The 21732-nt window shown below is 51.5% G+C and overlaps 1 protein-coding gene across 4 annotated transcripts; it reads left to right on the forward strand.

Annotated features, from left to right (window-relative positions):
• Positions 1–1272: 1272 nt before the first annotated feature.
• ASB1 (ankyrin repeat and SOCS box containing 1) lies at positions 1273–19748 on the forward strand. 4 transcript variants are annotated; one of them, XM_036319008.1, is made up of 5 exons: positions 1273–1402; positions 2864–3005; positions 5458–5760; positions 14058–14443; positions 16154–19748. In XM_036319008.1, the coding sequence occupies exons 1-5, from the start codon at positions 1354–1356 to the stop codon at positions 16279–16281; spliced, it is 1008 nt and encodes a 335-aa protein (XP_036174901.1). In that variant the 5' UTR covers positions 1273–1353; the 3' UTR covers positions 16282–19748. The 4 variants fall into 4 exon arrangements, with proteins under 4 accessions (XP_036174901.1, XP_036174903.1, XP_036174900.1 ...); XM_036319007.1 differs by lacking the exon at positions 1273–1402 and adding an exon at positions 1428–2620 and having other exon boundaries at positions 2859–3005; XM_036319009.1 differs by lacking the exon at positions 1273–1402 and adding an exon at positions 1430–2620.
• The last annotated feature ends 1984 nt before the right edge of the window (positions 19749–21732 follow it).

Here is a 21732-nt window from a genome sequence, read left to right on the forward strand (position 1 = left end):
TGGAACCGTATGTAAGTGGAATCATACAGTGCGTGTCCTTTTTGTGACTGGCTTATTTCACTCAGTATGACGTCCTCCAGGTTCATCCATGTCGAAGCCTGTGTCAGAATGTCCTTCCGTTTCAAGACTGAGTACTATCCCATTGCATGGGCAGACCACACTTTATCCACTCATTCCCTGATGAATGCTGGGTTGTTTCCAGGCTCCGTGTTTTGAAAACTCCCATGTGCTTGTGTGTGCAGTACTGTTCCCTGCAGGGCAGCACCATGGGCGTCACCCTGGCCCTCGTGCCAAGGGTGCTCTCTGCTGTTATCAAGTCCAAACAGTGCTTCCTCCAACAAACACCAGGAGGGCCTGCTGAGTTTGCAGCAGGGGGCCAGTCCCAGCAAGGGACACCAGCTCTCATCTCTGCGGCTCCCCTTACTCCAGCCTGGTCCTGTTATTACAACACCAGAAGGGCCAGCGGCTCACATGCACAGTGTTGGGGTGGGGCGGGGTGGGGGTGAGGGGCTGCGGCCTCACACTCATCAGTTCCCCGCTGTACCGCCCACTTCGCCTCTCAAACCTGTCCACGCGCGCCCTCCCGGCATCCACTGAGGCCCTCCTGCTCCTTCCGCAGAAGCCCTCTCTGTAACCCGGCGGGGAGCACGAGAGGAGCCAGGGAACCCACGACTAAAGCACGACTCAATGCACATGACTTGACAGCAGCTCGTGGAAGGAATTTTGGGGGAACAGTCATCGAATACCACGTTAACATAAGCCCAGCGCTGCGAAAACCCTCCGACAAAGCCTGCTGCGGAACAGAGCCGGGAGGACCGCGTCTTCGCATCCGCGGGCTCCGGGACGGCTCCGAGCCCACGGCTGAGCGGGCGGGGGACATGGTGGAGCGGGGCCGCTGCTGCCCGGGGCAGGCCTCCCCGCACCCGCGCTCCCGGGGACCTCCCACCCGCGAGGCTAAGGTGGGGCTCGAACCGGCCTCCCGGCGCACCTGAGGCCCCGCCCACCCCCGCCAGGCTGATGGCCACGCCCTTTCCGTGGGGGCGGGGACGGGCGCGACCAACCGCAGCTCCCAGGGCCTCGCGAGCTCGGCCCCGCCCCCGGCGAGCGTGTTTTCCCAGACTCCTCTGCGTGTCGTGCGGGGAAAGCGCAGGCTCGCCCTCCGGCCGGGTAGCGAGGCGGGACGCGGAGGCTCCGGGAGCCCGTGCGGGCGGGGCGCGGTCGTCGGAAGTCGTTGCCTGGACGCGACCTACCTGCCCGCGGCCCGGAAGTGGTCGCGGTCGCGCTGGTTCCGGTCGGCGGGGCGCGCTGGGGCCGGGGAGGCGGGCAGCGGACGGGCCGAAGATCGGCGTGCCCATGGCGGAGGGCGGCGGCCCCGACGGGCGGGCCGGGCCCGGGCCCGCAGGTAACGTGCGGGCAGCGGGGTGAGGGCAGGCCCCGGCGACCCTCGCTCCTCGCCTGGCGGGAGCAGCCCCCGCGCCGGACGTCCTTTCCCAGGGAACTTGCATCTTTAACTGCCTGCCCGTTAGGACCCATCGTGAGCATAGTGGCCGCCTGCCAGCTCGGAGGGCACCTGCCCGGGCAGACCCAGAGCCGGCCCCTCGCGGCAGGTGCCTCTTCTCGGTGCTGCCACCCACGCGCAGCGGCCCCGCCGTTGCAGCGAGCTTTCGGTGACAGCTCGCCCAGGGCCTCGTCCCTCCAGCAGAGGAGGCAGCCCTGTCACACTGCGTTTCGGCAGCTGGGAAGACACGCCCACCACTCACAGTAGCCGTCCGACTTAGGGCCTCTCCCCGACATGCGTGTTCCTGCCGTGCAGATGGGAATGGGTAGGGGCAGTGCATTGGCCGCAGGTGCTCAGGACCGCTTCCCTCTTCACCTGTGGGTCCCCTCCTCGCCTGTTGTCTGAATTCGCCCTGTGTACCAGCTGCTGTTGTGTGCGCTGGACTTTCCATGCTCATCTGTGTCCTTGGAGAGAGACCCCCTCCACAGGGCTTATTAGTACTTAGTGATAAACAAGAGCCTTCCTACTGTGACTCATAAGCGTGCCTTGATTTAAGATACAGTGTTGACTTGGAGACCAGAGCAAGCAGCACTTTGCATTCCTCCCTCCCGCAAACATTCATTGGGGGCCCGGTATTGGCCTGACCTCACCTCGCTGGAGCTGGGACACCCCCATGAATAAGAACAAGTCAGACAAGACCCCTTCTGCCCTGGGCTTTGGACGGTATTGACTTTGACTCCGGGGACACCAGGACCTTAGGGCCTGGGATGTCATTTCATGTGAGAGTGAGGGATGGAATGAGAGGCGTTCAGTTGGGAAGGGAGAAGGACTGACAGCTGCTCCCCAGTGGAGAGAGGGGTCTTGTGGAAGAAAGGTTGGCGCTGTCCTTACCTACAGGGGCTTGTATACAGAAGGCACTCAAAAGAGCTTTGACTTGAATATAAGAAGCATCTTCAGCCCTGGAAGAAGCCTGCCTGCGGAGGGGGAGCTGTCCAGTTGTGCTTGGTCCCACGCTGGCTCCGTGGGGACGTGGATGCAGGCAGCCCGTGGTCCTCCTCTCGCCTCCTGCCCGGCTGTCTACTTGTTTTCAAGTCTTGTTTTACTTAGGATCTTCTATGTTAAGTAGGTTTGGCTCACCATCCCCCATCTCACAATGTTTTTAAAATTATTGTTCTTGTCAGGTTTGGTGTCAGGAGTGTGCTACTTTTATTAAGGGAAACTTTCTATATTTTCCTGTGCTCTGAAGTTTCTGGAGCATGGGAACGATTTATTCTTGAGGGAAAGGGATTGCTGTAGATGGCGCCCCCTTTTGGTTGGTGTGGGCAGGATTTCCGGAGCTGACAGGAGCTCCTCTCTTCAGTGCAGGTCCCAATCTGAAGGAGTGGCTGAGGGAGCAGTTTTGTGACCACCCGCTGGAGCACTGTGAGGACACGAGGCTCCATGACGCCGCCTACGTGGGGGACCTCCAGACCCTCAGGAGCCTGTTGCAGGAGGAGAGCTACCGCCGGTGAGCATCGCTGCCGGGGGGGCTGCCCCGTACTTGGACTCTGTGGGTCTGCACGCAGCCGAGGCTCACGACCCAGGTGGGAGGCACACTGTCTGGTTGTGCTGCTTTCCAATTTTAGAGGACAGGGAAGAAAGGAGGTGGAGGAGCATGGTCAGACTCCTAGGAGACAGCCAGATACTGAGGTCAGGGAGACCTGAGTTCAAGTCCAGCTGTCATTTGACCTTTATATTTTCTGGCAGCTTCTGGCCTCGTGGTGTCAGCTTCTTCGGTGTTACTCCTGAGGCAGCACTGTTACTCTCTCCAGCAGCGGTAGCCCTGCCCCTGTGAAAGTCTCTGGCTCTTTATGCTAAGTGGTACACTACATTCACCTTCCTGGTGAATTTTCTTCTGGTTATCCCCTGGGGGTTCAGATCGCCTGATGGACCACACGTGACCTCATTCCTGGCGTACTCCTCTCTGGCTTCTCAGGTGCTCAGTCATCTGCCTCCAGGGCCAGGGGATAGCTGTCTCATCCACCAGGCGTGTGCTCGGTGCTCAGTTTCTCGTTCACTTTGTCCATAGTGCCCTGCCTGTTGCCCTGCCAACTCTAGTCAGTCCCTTCAACGCGGCTCAAGCTCTTTCTTCCCAGCAGTGGAATCTTGCGACTCCTTCTTCCTACTTGGCACACCTGGGAGAGATCAGAGGCTTCCTGCTTTCTGGGGTGTTTTCTGATTGCTTGGGTGCTGAAGACTGGAGTCCCAGCTAGATTTGAAACTGCAACCGAACATCACCATGCTTTTTCCGTGTTTTTCTTTCCCCTTCAGGACTGAGTTGAGGGGAGAAATGCCTGCATGTGGATACGAATCCAATACCACCTTTGTGGATAGTTCCCCAAAAAAGGGTTTTTGCCCTGGCTGTGTGGCTCAGTTGGTTGGACCATCATCCTGTACACCGAAAGGTTGCAGGCTCGATCCCTGGTCAGGGTGCCGATGGGTGGCAACTGATCAATGTTTCTCTCTCACATAGATATTTCTCTCTCTTCTTCTTTCCTCTCTCTCAAAAATCAATGAAAATAACCCTGTCTGGTGACCCACACACCGCAGGGTTGTGGGTTCAATTTCTGGTGAAGGCCACGTACCTGGGTTTCAGGTTCTATTCTCAGCTTTGGTCAGGGTGTGTGCGGGAGGCAGCCAACTAATGTGTCTCTCTCACATCGATGTTTCTCTCTCTCTCTCTCCCTCTCCCTCCCTGTCTTCCACTCTCTATGAAAAAAATCAATGGAAAAAATATCCTTGGGTGAGGATTAACAAAAAGAAATAATATAAAACAAATGAAAATATATTCTCTGGTGAGGATTAAAAAGAAAGGGTTTCTAACACTATAGAAATAGGTTTCTTTCTGCTTTTCCTTATAATATCTCAGTATTAATCCCTTACAGCAGATATTAGTATTAAGAAAAAGCTCTAAATGTCCATAAAGAATTGTTATACAAAGACATCAGGTGGATTACACACAAATATTCAATGTAAATGACTCAAGCCCAAAGCAAACCTTAAGTTTGCTGCTTACCAGTAGAATAAAAACAGCAGAATAACGTCGAGTGCAGCTAGGTTTTAGATCAACCGTTTTTATATTGCTTTTCCAAGTGCTTCTTTCTTCTTTCTTTACTTAAGTACAGTGACTCCTGCTTGCTGATGATGTTTTTGCTGCTGTGTATTTCTTTGGGGAGGTGTCCTAGGAGTGTTCCTTGGCCTTCTTGGCCAGTGGAAGCTAGTTCCCAGCTGAAGGAGAAGCCCGACCCACTGCATATTTCTGCGTCACTGCTCCTGTGGTCGGGGCTCCTGAGCGGTGTCCAAGGCTGCTTGGGGAACTTGAGGTGAACCGTGCCTCAGTTGGTGACTTGGAGGGTCAGTGGGTTGCACGGATGGCATTCCTGGACAGTGAGCCCTGGTCTGATTGTCACTTCCGATGAGCGCTGAGTCTGCACAGGCTCCCTCCATTGCTGTTGGCCAGGAGTGTAGGCCTGTGCAGCTTTAGTGGTTCCTGCAGGCTGTCATTTGTGCTGTGTCAGATCAGAGGGCCCACAGTGGTCACCTAGTCCCAGGGAGAATACCAAGGCCCAGAGCGTGGTCCAACCTTAGGCCTTCGCAGGTAGGCCCAAGCTGGGGATAAGGGGCCTGGGGCCTGAGCAGATTCCCGTGAGTGCTGTCCTTCAGGCTGGCCCGCCTCCCTAGGCAGACCCTACCCTCTGTGGAGCAGCCCGAGATCTTCCCTAGTGTCCATCCGTGTACCTGGGCCTCGGATTTCTTTCAGCAGGGTGAACATGTGAGCTCTGTGGAAGCAAAGGGGTGGCTGTTTTAGGAGCTTGGCCCCCTACTCTCTGTTTCCTAGTCTCGGTATGAGGTGAGGCACAGCAGCTTGTGGGTTTCCCAGTGCCGCCCCTCATGGCCTGGATCCCTGTGTTCTCTCTCAGCCGCATCAACGAGAAGTCCGTCTGGTGCTGTGGCTGGCTTCCCTGCACACCGCTGCGCATTGCGGCCACTGCTGGCCACGGGAACTGTGTGGACTTCCTTATCCGGAAGGGGGCCGAGGTGGACCTCGTGGATGTGAAGGGACAGACGGCCCTGTATGTGGCCGTGGTGAATGGACACCTGGAGAGTGCCCAGATCCTCCTTGAAGCCGGGGCTGACCCCAATGGAAGCCGGCACCATCGCAGCACTCCGGTCTACCACGCCTCCCGCGTGGGCAGGGCCGACATACTGAAGGCCCTCATCAGGTCAGTACTGCCAGGCCCGGCCCCCATGGCCTCTGAGGGCCACCACGGGGAACTGCAGCCATGGTCTCAGTCCTTGATTTCCATATTTGCTTGTGTTTTTTTTCTCTCTTTCAAATTAGACTTGTTAGAGGATTTGTCTATTTTGTTAATCTTTTAAAGAGTTACTTCTTACCTGTATCAGTTTTCTTTTTTTTTTTATCGATTAATTGCTATTTTTAATCTCTGTTTTCCATAACTTTTGAGTTATATGCTTATTCACGTTTTTCTTGATTAATAATGTAAATATTTGCCTATAGCTTTGGCCATCCACTAGGCTTTTTCCTCATTTTTAAATGTAGTTGAGCTCTTTTTTTTAATAAATCTTTTTATTGATTTCAGAGAGGAAGGGAGAGGGAGAGAGAGATAGAAACATCAATGATGAGAGAGAATCATTGATTGTCTGCCTCCTGCTCGCCCCACACTGGGGATTAAGCCCTGCAACCTGGGCATGTGCCCTGACTGGAAAAACAACCATGACTTCCTGGTTCAATGCTCAACCACTGAGCCACACTGGCCAGGCAAGTTTAGTTCTTCTTTGTTCTTACAGTTATGGAGAAGAAAGTTTTATCTAATTGTATCGTATTGTGCTCAGATAATATGGCCCACCTAATTTCCATTTTGGGGATTCTTTGAATTAAATATTTTTGTGTGAATGTTAGACTACATTGTTGTGGGTGCTTGTAATACAGTACATGATCATGGGTGTTTTGTGTGTGTAGTACAGTATGGTTGCCTCAATTATGTGATTCAGAGTTCCTTTCTCTGTTTTTACATTTTTAACCAAATTCAGAGACTCTGTTCCTGTCTAATCACTGTTGTAATTTGTTTCCCCTGTATTTCTAATAGTTTTTGCTTTCTGTATTTTGATGCTAATTGAGTTCATAAAAGTTCTTGCTTATTGATTATGCTCATTATCAAAACAAAAGTGTTTTTTTGAATGAAAAACCTATTAGTTTCATTGAAGGCTCCTTTACTTAGCACTCTGTAACTGAGAGCTTTAATCTTCCCAGGTTAATCTTGGTGTTCACCTTTATTATTTGACTGTCTGGAGTTCTTTGTTTTTAATACAGTTAACATTATTGCTGTAGCTGCTGTTAGGTCTGTTTCTTAACTGTTCTACAGCTTATGTCTTTGTTCCATGATCTATGCTTTCTTTGCTTTCTCTTTCTAGCATTTTGGATGGTTTGTGGTCTTACTTTAATTGTGCTGGTGGTTACCTTTTTTCCTTATTTGAACCAGGTTGCATTTTCATTTTCCATATCTCCAGTGACTTCTTTCTACCAAAGATGCCCTTTTCCCTCCCTTACTCAGGAGGCAGCTCCTCTGTGGTTGACCGAGTGCAGTTTAGGTACCGGTTCTCAGAGTCAAAGGACTAGGTAAGGGTTCTGTTGTTTCAGGTTGCAGTGGGGTGGTTCAGGGAGCAGGGACCTGACATTCCCGTTGGCCAGCACAGAACGTGGTTTTGAATTCAGGTACCGAGAATATATTAATTCTGTTCTCTATTAAATGGCTATGAAATTGACCTTTGGGAAGGCAAATGGGATGATATGGCTGTGATATTGAGGGTGGTAGAGTGGTGATGCCTTTTCTCCTTCTTGTCAAGGCTTTCTAGCCTGATAGGCTAAGCCCTGTTTTTTTGCGTCTCAGAGAACATAAATCATTAACTTGGAAATGTTTCTGAGTAGGTGAAGTTTCATCTTGGTCCCTGAGGTCCCTCTGGGCACTTAAGTTGTCCTGATGCACGGCTGCTTTGAATTAAGTGAGGCCTGGCTTTGAGAGATGCACTCGTAGTGCCTTGTGGAGAAAGGTCATTCAGGCATCTGGTTCCCTCCTGGAGCACGGACACTACTTTCACAGTGAGGTCCCCAGAACACGTGCTACCCTATTGAAAGTTGTGTGTTCTCAGTGGTGAGGTCAGTGACTTGGGAAATGGGAGTGCTGTGGTTGGTTCCTGATGGACAGTCCGACCTGAGCATCCCCTGCCTTCCCACCATTTCCCCAGGCCAGGCTTTCTTCTAGCACTGGTAGTGGTGTCCTCTGCAAGTAAGCCTCCGTTCCGTTGCTTGGTGTATGTTGCTGATGCTTTTTTAAAAAGGTAAGGAGTGGTATTTCTCTATGTGCAAGTTATGTTGATTTATTGAGTTGTCACAGGGGTTCCTTGCCAGTGATATTAAAAGCAGTAGGGAATTTTGGAAAATATTCAGGATTAAAATGAACTGGCTCTCATCCAATATATTTTTATGAGTGGATGCAGGGCTGTCTTTCCCATAGCTCAGCTAATACCAGATTGTCATATTGCCCAAAATTACAAACATTTTGGAAAACAAACCCCTGAGAATGAGGGAAAAAAAAATCAATGCTTGAAACCTAGTTCCCTTTTCTTAATTGATTGAGTGTGTGAAATGAAATAGAGTTTCTGCGTGGTTTGGTGTGTGTTTTAGAATGTTTCCTCCTCCCTCCTAGGGTGTCTGGGAGAGTGATGTTTGCACTTGTAGTGTCGGATGATGCCACACGGTGGCGTCAGTGGGAGGTCCATATGCCGTCTTTTCTTTACAGGCCTGTGCTGCTGGAGAGTGGCAGTGCGGGTTCCACAGGACACTGGGACAGAGCACAAGCGTGGTGCTGGCTGTGACTGCAGGCCAGCCATTTTTGGGAAGGCATGGGAAACAGTGCTGTTCCCTCTGCCCCATGTCATACTGCCTACGAACTCCCATTTCCTAATTCAGATGACGTGTGTGATGACAAAGCTTGGGAGGCACAGCAGGGCTGGCTCAAGGCCACAGGTGCCGGCTGTCTGGTGTTTACTTGATTAGAGTAGGTACTGCCTCTTTGCCAGGACCCCCGGAAGTGAGGCTGCGCTTCCCACTGCATTCTATGAGGCTGCATGTGACTCCAGTTCCTGATACCGCTGATGTCCCGGCGATTTTGTGGTTAACGTGGCGTCTGCCAGGTTATTCTTTTTCCCTCTGTAATTAATTAACTTGTGGAGAGGTATACTTTGCAAACATGCATATCTCCTGTTCCTCATCAGGTTTTTAATTCATTTATTTATGTTAGACTCGTGGGTTCCTGTATTACCCACTGAGTTATTATTTAATTATATTGTTAATTATTTTGATGCGTTAGCTGCTTCAGATTTGTCTTTGGGACCCCCAGCCAGCCATCTCTCTGTTTTGGACACATCCCCATCTTAGAGCAGTTCCCCACTTTTTCACATAACAGATTGTTCTAGGCTCATCTTGTGCTTTCTGTCTCAGCCCTGGAATTTGAGTCTTGGTTTCTTTGAGTGGAGAATGTGTTTAGAAACCAAGATCAGACATGAGGGGTGCTTATTGCGTGTGGTGTCACTGTTTCCAGGCCCTCTTACTGTGCAGAGCTCAGTCACTTACACACATTCGATCTGTTTCTCTGTCTGTGAACATCAGCAGGTAGGTGTTCACGTGGATGCCTCCAGCTTCTCTTTTCCAACCAGAGAGACCTGGTTTCCCTGTCCTTAACATATTTACTTATTTTGTAACCCAATCTCTATTAATGACTGTTTTGTGGAGAGGTATACTTTACAACCATCTCCTATTACCACTGCCCCTTCCCACACATGCCCCTCACCCACCCCATACCAGGCACATCCTCAGCAGGCATCCTCTTCACTTGGCCAGGATGCGACATCCTGAGCAGGTGTCCCTGCCCACTGTAGTCAGCGGCCCTTGCTTAGAGTAAATGACCCAGGTTGGTAGCTTGTGCTTGGCCAAGGAAAACTCCAAATGCCTGATAGAACGTGTCCCTGAATGCAGTGACAAGGCCAGTCCTTGTGGGGGCCCTGAAGGCTCTCTCTGTAGAGTCCTTTAGAGACTGGCTGGTACACGCCTGTCGGGTGAGATCATTTCCTACTTCCTGGGCTGCCATTGGAGTGAGAGGAGGAGGCTCCGAGACAGCCTTAGGGATTAGCTCAGGGACCCCCGAGCAGCCCACCTGGGGGCTGTGTGAACCTCCCTGTGCTTCCTGTCCTCATCCTTCCAGGTGACTGATGCACCTAGCAAGCCAGCCTGTCTGGATGTGTAGTATACCTGATGGCACCAGCTGGTACATAGTTGAATTCAAGTGTTTCTTTTGCTTTCAGTTTTTAGGGATTGCTCTTTATCTAACAACTAGAGGCCTGGTGCACAGATTCGTGCACAGATTCGTGCACCGGTGGGGTCCCTCAGCCTGGCTTGCGGGGATCAGGCCTAAACCAGCTCTCCAGCATCCCTCGAGGGGTCCCAGATGGCGAGAGGTGCAGGCCAGGCTGAGGGACCCCACTGGTACATGATCAGGGCTGGGGAGGGACCGTGGGAGGGCTCCAGGGCGTGACCAGCCCATCTCACCCAGTCCCAATTGGGGCGGCCGGCTGGGGACAGACTGCAGGAGGGCTCCAGGGTGTGTCCAGCCCATTTTGCCCAGTCCTGATTGGGGCAGCCGGCTGGGGAGAGACTGCAGGAGGGCTCCAGGATGTGTCTAGCCTGTCTTGCCCAGTCCCGATTGGCCAGATCCCAGTGGCAAGCTAACCTACCGGTTGGAGTGTCTGCCTCCTGGTGGTCAGTGTGCGTCATAGCGAATGGTCGAACGGTTGGACACTTAGCATATAAGGCTTTTATTATATAGGATATACTTTATAACACACAGGTGCGCAAAAGTAGGTTTACAGTTGTAAGTATGAAAAGTAGTGTTTATTCTTGTATTATTATTATTTATTTGTATTATAACTGTAAGCCGACTTTTGCCCACTCTGTATATTTACATGGTTTAGAGTCAAGTCTGTAAATCAATGTACAGTTGACCCTGGGAGTTAGGGGTGCTGTCCCTTGTGCTGTCTAAAATCTGAGTGTAACTTTTGAGTCCTCCAAAATTTAACTGTAGTTGTACCTCAGTATCCCCAGGGGTGGAGGGCTTGGTTCCAGGACCCTCACAGATACCAAAATTCACAGATGCTGAAGTCCCTTATATAAAACTAGAGGCCCGCTGCACAAAAATTTGTGCACTCGGGGGGGGGGGGGAGGGAGGGCCCCTCAGCCTGGCCTGTGCCCTCTCGCAGTCTGGGACCCCTCTGGAGATAACGCCCTGCTGGCTTAGGCCTGCTCCCAGGTGGCAGAGGGCAGGCCCAATCCCTAGGTGCAGCCCCTGGTCGGGCTCAGAGCAGGGCCAATTGGGGAGTTGGGGCGCCACCCCCTGTCATGCACAGAGCAGGGCGGATCGGGAGGTTGCAATGCCACCCCCAATCACGCTCAGGGTAGGGCCGATTGGGGGGTTGGGACACCGCCCCCTGTCACGCTCAAGGCAGGGTCGATGGGGAGGTTGCGGCGCCACCCCGTCATGCACAGAGCAGGGCCAATCCGGGGGTTGGGGCGCTGCCCCCTGTCACACACAGAGCAGGGCCCATTGGGGTTGAGGAGCTCCCCCCTGTCATTCAGAGAGTAGGGCCGATAGGGGAGTTGGGGCACCGCCCCCTGTCACACACAGAGCAGGGCGGATCAGGGGGTTGGGGTGCCGCCCTCTATCACCCACAGAGCAGGGCCGATCAGGGGGTTGGGATGCCACCACTCTCACACTCAGGGCAGGGCCAATGGGGAGGTTATGGCTCTACCCCATCACACACAGAGCAGGACCCGTGGGAGGGGTGCGGGTTGTGGCGCCGCCCTCTATCACCCACAGAGCAGGGCCGATCAGGGGGTTGGGGTGCTGCCACTCTCACACTCAGGGAAGGGCCGATGGGGAGGTTATGGCTCTACCCTGTCACACACAGAGCAGGGCCCGTGGGGGCAGGGGGGTTGGGGTGCCGCACCCTGTCACACACAGAGCCGCAGGGCGATCAGAGGTTGGGGAGCTCCCCTGTATCAGGCACAGAGCAGGGCTGATCAGGAGGTTGGGGCGCCTTCCCCTGTCACAAACAGAGCAGAGCGGATAGGGAGGTTGTGACCCCACCCCCTGTCACACACAGAGCTGCAGGGCAATCAGGGGGTTTGGGCGCTGCCCCCTGTCACGCTGATCCCGGTGCCGGGAGGCCTCTCGGCTCCGCTGATCCCAGTGCTGGGAGGCAAATTACCCTTTTACTATATAGCATAGAGGCCTGGTGCATGGGTGGGGCTGGCTGGTTTGCCCTGAAGGGTGTCCTGGATCAGGGTGGGGATCCCCACTGGGGTGCCTGGCCAGCCTGGGTGAGGGGATGATGGCTGTTTGCAGCTGGTCACACACTATTCAGGGTGGGGGTCCCCACTGGGGTGCTTGGCCAGCTTGGGTGAGGGGATGATGGCTGTTTGCAGCTGGTCACACACCCTTTAGGGTGGGGGTCCCCACTGGGGTGCCTGGCCAGTCTGGGTGAGGGGCTGAGGGCTGTTTTCAGGCTGGCGAGTGACAGAAGCTCCCAACCGCTCCTTTTTTTCTTTTTTTTTAATTCTGGGCCAGCTTTAGCTCTGAGGCTCCAGCTCTTAGGCCTCCGCTGCTGAAAGTAGGTATCTGGTTTGTTTCGGTTCGAAACAATGTATAACTCCAGCTCTGACTCCAGCTCTGAGATCCCAGCTCGTTGAAAGCTGGTTTCTGGGGTTTTTTTTAGCTTCTATGTTTGTTACAATGTTCAAACTGCAGGCTCAGGGGCCTGCAAGGCAGGCGGGGAACGTTGATTTCCTCCATCACTGAAGCAAGAGAGGCTCATGTTAGTTTCAAGCTGCCTGACTGCTGGCCGCCATCTTGGCTGACAGTTAATTTGCATATCTCCCTGATTAGCCAATGGGAAGGGTAGCGGTCGTACGCCAATTACCATGTTTCTCTTTTATTAGATTAGATGACATAGAACAAGGCATACAGTTGGCCCTCACAACCAAGATTCCCACCCTTGGATCAGAATGCTGTATTCAAACTGTGGTTGGTTGAATCTGTAGCTACGAAGCCCCAGGGATACAGGGGGCCAACTGAATATTGAAAAATACCCGCGTATAAGTGGACCCATGTGGTTCAAACCCACCTTCAAGGGTCAACTTTATTTTATAATTTTCCTCATGCAAATCTTGGATACACCGTTAAGTTTATGCTTAGCTATCTCACTTTAACATTTATTTTGCTATCATAAATGCGTTCTTTCCCTCTTTATATTTATTTATTTATTTTTTAAAATATATTTTATTGATTTTTCACAGAGAGGAAGGGAGAGAGACAGAGAGTTAGAAACATCGATGAGAGAGAAACATCGATCAGCTGCCTCCTGCACATCTCCCACTGGGGACATGCCTGCAACCCAGGTACATGCCCTTGACCGGAATCAAACCTGGGACCCTTCAGTCCGCAGGCCGACGCTCTATCCACTGAGCCAAACCGGTTTCGGCCCCACTTTATATTTAAGTTGTTTTTGTTTGTATATATGAAGGCTGTTGTTTTACAACTTGCTATGTAATAAAGCTCATTGCTTGTTAGTTGTATTTTCAGTAATTATGTAGGGCTTTCCAGACACAGTCATGGCCTCTGAAAACAGGAAGTTTTACCTCTTCCTTTCCATCTTAATAAGCTCATTTTTCCTCTTGTCTAATTGCACTAATACCTTTATTTACAGAAGGTAGGAGTGTGCGTTGCTCCTGGCTTTAGTGGGAAAACCAAGTGTTTCCTGACTTCTGGGGTCAGGAAGTCATTTTTATTGTGTTAAGGAAACATCTATCATTTACTGTCTTATTAGAGTTTTTAAACATGCATAAGTGTTGAGTTTTATCATGTGCCTTTTCTTTTGCATTTATAGAGGCAAACATGATTTTCCCCTTAGTTCTCTGAATATGATGGGTTATCTCAATAGCGTTTCTAATATTGGAACTACCCTGGCATTCTTGCAGTAATGCCCCTGAGGTCCTGGTATGTTGCTTTCTTAATGTTTTTGGATTCTCTTTGCTAACATAAGTGTAGTTAGTTGGCAGTTTTTCTTTATGGTGTGGCCTTCATAAGGTTTGGGGAATATTGTTTTGGTGATCTCATAAGATAAATTTGGAAGTTTTCCTTTGTTTAGTAGTTTAGCTGTGGGATTGTTGGATCTTTGAAGATTTGAGAGAATTTCCTTACGAATTTGTGAGTGGGTTATAGGTTCCTAACTACTGCTTACTTGCTGGAAGTAATGAGACTGATGTGATCTGTGGCATCTCCAGTGGTCCCCAGTGCTCATGGGGTTCAGGCCCATCTCCTTGAGGTGTGTGGGAATCTGTGACACCATTAGTCCCCTGAAACGTCTGATCATCCCCGTGTCTCCCCTGTAGGTACGGGGCTGACGTCGACATCAATCACCACATTTTTCCTGACATCCGGCCGCCCTTTTCCCGGCGCCTCACCTCCTTGGTGGTCTGCCCCTTGTATATCAGCGCAGCCTACCACAACCTCCAGTGCTTCAAGCTGCTGCTCCAGGCAGGGGCGAACCCCGACTTCAACTGCAACGGGCCCGTCAACACGCAGGGTTTCTGCAGGGGCTCCCCCGGGTGCGTCATGGATGCTGTCCTGCGTCACGGCTGTGAGGCGGCCTTTGTGAGTCTGCTGGTGGAGTTTGGAGCCAACCTGAACCTGGTGAAGTGGGAGTCCCTGGGCCCAGAGTCCAGAGGCAGAAGGAAGGTGGACCCCGAGGCCCTGCAGGTCTTTAAAGAGGCCAGAAGTAAGCGGCCCGAATTCAGTTCTGACTTGCTGTCTGTTTGGGACACTTGAATGAACCAAATTGTAGCAATTAAAAAAAAAATTACCTCCAACTAAGCACCTGGTCAGAATCTTTGGTTAGGGCTAGGACTTTTCCAGAATGGTCTTCCAGATCGGTCTTCTCTTTAGAATTCCTAGATACCAAGAGCTGATACCAGGAAATCTATAAAAGTATATGTTCTCAAAAATTATATATTTTTTCCCCTTTGCTCTGCTTTGTGACCCCAAATTCTTCCATTTCTATTTAGGTTTTATAAGACATATTTTTTTTTAATCCTCACCCGAGGATATGTATTCCATTGATTTTTAGAGAGTGGAAAGGAGGGGGAGAGATACAGAGAGAGAAACATCAATGTGAGAGACACACATCAATTGGTTGCTTCCTGCACACAGCCCGATGGGCTGGGGATTGAGCCTGCAACCCAGGTACGTGCTCTTGACCAGAATCAAACTTGAGACACTTCAGTCCCCAGGTTGACACTCTAACCCAGCCGTCGGAAAACTACGGCCCGCGGGCTGGATCCAGCCCGTTCGGCTGTTCTATCCGGCCCGCGGAGCCGAAAGAGCGGAGGGTTCTCTTGCTCTCCCCTCTGCTCCTTCACCAGCAGCAGTGTTAACATGTATTAGTTCACACAAACACTCCACCCATGCTTTTGTTCCGGCCCAGTTTAAGAACCCATTGTGGCCCTCGAGTCAAAAAGTTTGCCCACCCCTGCTCTAACCACTGAGCAAAACCACCTAGGGCTCTAATTTGATTTTTAAATGTTTGCCATGAACAAATTATAAGTCCATCTTTTAGTGTTTCCCATTTTCTTTGGTTTGGGATTGTGTGATAAGTCTAACTTCTGTTAGAATAAGTCCATCATTTGCTTATTTATGCACAAAGATTTTGCTAATGAATTAATATGTTGACAGCCAGAGTCTGCAGTTGATGGGGCTGGGTCTTGTCAGAGGCTCTCTGGGGCTTGGAATTTATCTCGAGTGTCCTGTGCAGGCACTGTGCCCTCTGACCTGCCCCCGCCCAGCCTCATTGCTGCCTGAGTCCTGGGCATCTGGGTTGACAGCTGGCCCTCACCTCGTACAAACTTGAGTTTGTTGTACTTGGTTGTTGGGTTCCCTGGAGCTGTCACTGATATGTGCTCCCATGGGCCTTCCCCGGGAAACCTGGTGGTTAGAGCTGTTCTGATAGAATTAAGCTGTCTGTCTAAGTTCATGCCTGTTGCCCAAGTCAGAGACATGGCTAGGCTTTTTTGACCCCGAGAAAAATTGTCAACCTGCCCTCCTCACCTGTCGTTCAGCCGCTCTCCCAGACCCCTGAGGGGCTTTTGGGATTGATCCAGAGCAAACCCTAACAGAGGGTGGGAGGCAGTGTTTACAGCTGCCGGGGCTTTCAGTGGTCAGCTCTGACTTCTCTGTATGGGGGAATTGAACACAGCTGAGGAGATGCTGTCAGCCAGCAGGTGCCCCAGGAAATGAGGATTTCCTTGCTTTTGCAGACAGAAGGAGCAGGTAGCAAGGCCTTTTCACCACAGCTCGTGACCCTTGCTCTAAAATTGGGAAGTTGGCAGTGAGCATCTGTGCCTGTCAGTCACAGCCAGCCTTTGCTCCTCAGAGTTAGAAGAGGAATTAATCTCTCTCCTCTGTCTCTCCGTTCCTTCCCATGGCCTCCCAGGTGTCCCCAGGGCTTTGCTGAATCTGTGTCGTGTGGCTGTGAGAAGAGCTCTTGGCAAGTACCGACTCCATCTGATTCCCTCGCTGCCGCTGCCGGACCCCATAAAAAAGTTCCTGCTGTACGAGTAGAAGGCAGTGCAGCAGTGGTTTGCAGCATGGAAGGAGGTGATCTGCGGGGAAGCTGGACCTGCTTCTTGCCCCTGTGAGCCCATCCTGTGCTGACAGATCGTATTTGGCTGTTGCTAGGCAGGTGGCCTTGTTCTTCTGGGTTGTAATTCCATCTCAGGTCTTGGACATCGGGCAGTCTCTGGGTCATTATCAGCTGAGAGGCTCATACAAAACTTCATGTTATTCTTCCTCAGTGTCTGTTTTGGATTTTCCCAGCTGCAGATGGATGAGTGGGCCTGGAAATGTGTGCAAGTGCAGACTGTGGTCGGAGAACTCAGCACTTTCCAGAGCTGTGCTTCTGTCTGTGGTTTTACTTCTCAGTTTAATTGTTTGATTCATCTTTTTGATATCAAATGAAAAGGGAGTTTTTGGTAAAAAAGTGGATTGCAGAAATACAGTTCATGAACTTGCTGGTTGTCCCTTGCTCCTGGGGTTGACATGTGACACATGTCGTTTGCACACCCCTTCCTTGCCAGTTCAGTGTTCTCTCCTTGTGGTGGGGAGTCCTACTGTCTTCAGTCAAGGCTGGTTCCTGGCTGCGAGGATTGGCTGTGTTATCTCAAAGTCAGTGCCTGCATTTGTTTGCAATCAAAAGAGATAGCGTCTGCTTTCCCCAGCGCTGTACCTGTTCTGGTACCTGACTGCTTGGCTTCGTGCCACAGGTCCCAAGTTTTCTGCCATTTCACTCTGGGGAGCTTGCAGACATCGTTTGGACCAAGGCCTGCCCAGCAGCATCCACTGCCAGTTGCAGTGGGAAAAGAGACCTGCAGCGCTGCCTGTCTCCTAGTCCCTGCACACATCAGCGTGGCAACCACCTGTCCTGTGTGCGGCCAGGCTGTCAGCTGCTGGTGTCAAACACCTGCGGTTGGTGATTGCTCTCTGTTTGGGACCTGATGTCTTGGTGGTGTTCCTAGAACCTAAGTGGATAGTGGTGAGGTCAGGTCTCCCCCTGGCCTGCTGGGGTGGTGGTAGGTGAGCGAAGTGAGTGGGTTGTCATCTGACATCTGGGCTGTGGGTGGGGCTCGCTCTCACACCTGGGCCCTAAAGGAGGAGTTTCAGGAGTGGTGCTTAGCTCACCTTTCAGCTTTTCCAATCCTGGGTCCCCTTTTTCTGCTGCCTGTTTGGCTCAGGCGCTCTCCAGGTGAGCCATGCTGCAGAGTTATGTGTGCTCTGCGCCTGCCCTGCTGGGTGTTGTCTGCAGGGCCTGTTGAGGGCACAGCTCCCCAGCGCTGTCCTTGGTAGAGGATGGCTGTGTTCGGGGCTTTCTGGAAAGCAGCCCCTGGGATTGCTGCCAGCCCAGGAGCCCCCACGTGCAGGCATGACCTTCCGGCTGCATGGGGCTGGGCTCAGCTCTTCCTTTCCGGAGGACAGGTTGCTCCCTGGGTTCAGCTAGCGTCAAGTGAGTTTTTGCAGAATCCCTACGATTTGGAGGTCAGCCTGCCTGAAACTTCATAGCTGCCAAACGTGAGCCTGAGGACGGTGTGAACAGTCAGTTGCTTCAGGCCCCTCTGCTTGTTTAGAGTGACACTTTACTAAAGCTCCTTGTCTTTTGTTGGCAAGAGTGGGCTACGGAATAGGAACAATAACTTTCTGTCAGAGCACTTTATACAATCATGTTTCTAAGCCCTGGGTGTCCAAGAGCTGAGGCTACTGCCTGGCCGGCCCAGAGCCTTCCCCAGGAAAGGGCACAGGCAACCAGTGGGAAGGAGCCGAGCCCCCAGCCTAGGCCGTGGTGCCTCTAACTGTCTCCGTAGTCCTGAGCTCTGGGCCGTGCTGCTGTGGACAGACGGGCTGGGGTGGGCATGGGTGGGGGCAGCATTGATAACTCCGAGAATTCAGCTTTGGCACCTGGGTGAGGTGTGGAATGTATTTCCCAAGCCCACCCGTGTCACGTTTGTGCCTTTTCCTGTTGTTTATATATTTATTTATTTATACCTGGCTTTATTCCGGAAAAGTGTTTAAGGCAGAGATACTTTAGTTTTGATGTTCAGTTTTGAAATTGGATAAGTATTAGTCATTGTTAAACAGATACTTTTAAGAAGAAAGGACAATTAACAGTTTCCTAATGTAGAATATGTTTCTGTTATCAGGGCTAGGTGCCATCATTTTAAGTTTTTTTCATCTTCCATGAATTGATTCTGCAAGTGAATGTTTCATGCAGAAGTAGGAAGAGGAACAGCAAGCACAGGACTGAGCAGAGCTTGCCCTGCCCCCGAGAAGCCTCTGTGCCTGGGCAGGCCCGTGGGCAGGGAGGCTGCGCTTAGCGAGGCTGTGCCTTCCCCACAGGGCTTACAAGGAGAATGTGTGGGAAGCACTTCGTACTTGAGCAATCCCTGTCACATGTCAGCTGCTATCCTGGTGACTGTGGCCCCTCTCACCAGTGAGTGATGATGGTGCCGTAAGGGCCTGGGACCTTGGGGATCAGGCTTGACTTTGTGTCCCCTGGGGTAGTGAGAGTCCTGGGGTCCACAGCTAGGTCTTGGGCACAGCGGGCTCTGTGCAGGTCGGAAGTATAACTTAGAAAGTCCAGTTTATTCAACCTAGAGGGTTGTCTTATTCTGAGATTATGTTCTTAATTTGGGTGATAAAATGTCCTTTAATGAAGGTGGTAATAGGGGGCATTTTTTTTTTTTAAATCTTGGTGGCAAAACAAATTGTTGGCTGCCTTTTGTCAAGCTGCAGAATTTGTCAAGTTTGCCCATCTCTGAAGTCCCCAAGTCGGGGACCCACAGTTCAGCTGAGGTGTGTTCACATATTGGTGAGAAAGTCCTCTTGGGTCCTGGAAATGCCTGTGCGCTGTGGGAGGACAGTGTGGTGTTGCAGTTGCCTCATGCAGGAACGAACTCTGAGGTCCCTGTGTGGCATGGTTGGAAGTGCATGCTACATCCTGGCGATGACAGGGCCAGCGTCCCTGCCGTGGTGGCTCGCTGACATGAGAGACTCTCCTCTGCATCTTGTGCAGAATATACTCTATATGCTCTCGGCGGCGGTAGGATGGAGAATGAGGTGGTGAAGAGTTACTTCAGTTGCTTTAGAGTGTAATTGCTCAGTGTCTGGAATGCGTGGGTGTCCTTTCTTTTTAAGTTGCTTTGATTTCGGATCCCTACCAAGTAATGTACGAATGTGCATAAATCCAGTCTAAGTGTGGTGTTTACGGACACCACTCTCTCGTGTATAAAACCACAGTGTGCTGCTGCAGTTCAGCCAGCAGAGCCTTGCCTCGGTGTGTGCACAGCTCCTGTGTGTCCGGGGCATGCCTCAGGTAAGGACTGCCCTGAGCACAGCGTCCCCTCAGCTTTGTGATGAGTGTGTTTGACCACAGTGGCTGGGACCTACTGCTCTTGCACTTGTACCTGGTTAAGAACTTTCAAAACTACGATGGACATCTTTATATGTTACTGTAAATTAATAAATGCTTTATTCCCCTATAATTTCTCCAAGTGTCTTAATTTTTTGGACCATTTGTCTCATGGGGTTGATCGTGTGAAATCTTTGTGTCTGCAGTTCAGGGGGAAGTATCTGTCTTTCTGGAAAGTTTCTGATGATTTGGAGAGAAGGACTTGTCTTAAGCAGCGGTCTCGAACGGCCCTGAGGGTTGATGCATAGCTTTCAGCTGCTGGACGAGTCTGTTTCACTTAGTGGGTTTCTGCTTGGAAGAATGTTTGAAACCCACGCTTCCAAGTGAGCCATCTGCCCCTGCAGTGTTCGATGGGGGAGAGGGGGAGGTGGAGACCACGGGCAAGGGCCTTGTTTCTGGGCCCTGTTACATGTGACTTTTTAAAAAATTCTTACCAAAGGATATTTTTCCCATTGATTTTCAGAGAGAGAGAGAGAGAAACATTGACGAGAGAGACACATCTATTGGTTGCCTCCCTGATGGGCTGAGGATTGAACCTACAATCGAGGTACATGCCCTTGACCGGGAATTGAACCCATGACCTTCTGGCCTATACTCTAACCACTGAGAAAAACTGACCAGGGCCATGTGGCTCATTTTAAAAAAAATATTTTTTATTGATTTCAGAGAGGAAGGGAGAGGGAGGAAGAGATAGAGACATTGAGAGAGAGAATCATTGATCGGCTGCCTCCTGCACACTACCTACTGGGGATCAAGCCCGCAACTCAGGCATGTGCTCTGACCAGGAATTAAACCATGACCTCCTGGTTCATAGGTTGACACTCAACCACTGAGCAGCCAGGTCAGTGTGGTCATTTTGACAGGAGGTGCTGGTGGGGTGTAAAGCTTTGGGAGGAACCCAGGAATGAATGAGTTAAAGACAGATGTGTGTCCCCTGAAGTCCAGAACCTGGTTGGCAGGTGTCACTGACTGGAAGACCTACAGGGGCCATATGGGAGGAGCCATAATTGGTGCAGGGACACCAGGGAGTAGGGGAGACTGCAGCTAAGTTAGGGGAATGTCCCCCCTCGGGATGGGCATTCACAGATGTCCCAGTAACTGGCTCTGCAAGATGCAAGCGCCCGGAAGTTCTCAGGCTCCGCAGCCCTGTGTCTCCTGTGGCCATGTCCCTGTCAGCAAACTCTAAGTTCTGTGGTGGCCGCAGCCACTCGGGCAGGGAAGCTCACTGGGCTGCCTGGGCGGTTGGGCTCTGTGCTGTCTTCTAACATCACGGAAGTCCAGTAGAGAAGGTGCTGGCCATTGATGGAACAACAAAGTGCAAATTGGCGTTTGAACACAAGTACTTCAGTACTTTGCTAAGAAGAATCTTTTTTCTTCTTCAAATCCTCACCTGAGGCTATTTTTCCATTGATTTTTTAGAGAGAGTAGAAGGGAGCCAGAGAGAAAGAAACATTGATGTGAGAGAGATACATCGATTGTTTGCCTTCCCACATGCCCTGACCAGGACCAGGGATCGAGCCTGCAACGAAGACACATGCCCTTCACCAGAATCGAACCTGGGACTCTTCAGTCCGCAGGCTGACGCTCTTTACACTGAGCCAAACTGGCTCGGGCTGGGGAGAGGGATCTTTGAGACTCACTGCTTAAGAAAGTTAAAAGACCAAGAGCCACCACAGGAAGCATGAGTGGAGCTGCCTTGATGAAAGAGATTCTGACAAGGAGGTCCTGTTCCTTAACCCACCCCCGGAAGTGGGATGTCTGTTGGCCTGGCAGAGCAGCGCTAGGAAAAGGACAGCTTCCAGAGTCCCAGGGACATTGGCCCCCGGGCATCTGTCTTCTGGTGGAGGAACGCCCAGCAAGTACTGCGTAGGTGCTTTTAATTGGGGCAAGAAAGGGCATTTCTCAGCAATCAACCTCAGAGTTCCTCAGAGCCTCTGCAGGACACACCAGCAGGGGAGGAGGCTGGAAGGAGCTGAGCAGTTTGTGGCCCTGGGAGAACGACACCTTTAGCTCCACCACCCACTCTGTTCAATCTGGACCTCAGCCAGTCCCAC

The sequence above is a fragment of the Myotis myotis genome, unplaced genomic scaffold, assembly GCF_014108235.1.
Source record: "Myotis myotis isolate mMyoMyo1 unplaced genomic scaffold, mMyoMyo1.p scaffold_m19_p_8, whole genome shotgun sequence".
Lineage (NCBI taxonomy): Eukaryota > Metazoa > Chordata > Mammalia > Chiroptera > Vespertilionidae > Myotis > Myotis myotis.

Bases quoted from the DNA above. Each gene is read 5' to 3' on its own strand.
- ASB1 (XM_036319007.1), top strand. From the start codon at position 2,532: ATGCAGGCAGCCCGTGGTCCTCCTCTCGCCTCCTGCCCGGCTGTCTAC. The intron at 3,006-5,457 runs GTGAGCATCGCT...GTTCTCTCTCAG, and splicing joins CAGGAGGAGAGCTACCGCCG to CCGCATCAACGAGAAGTCCG. The intron at 14,444-16,153 runs GTAAGCGGCCCG...ATGGCCTCCCAG, and splicing joins GGTCTTTAAAGAGGCCAGAA to GTGTCCCCAGGGCTTTGCTG.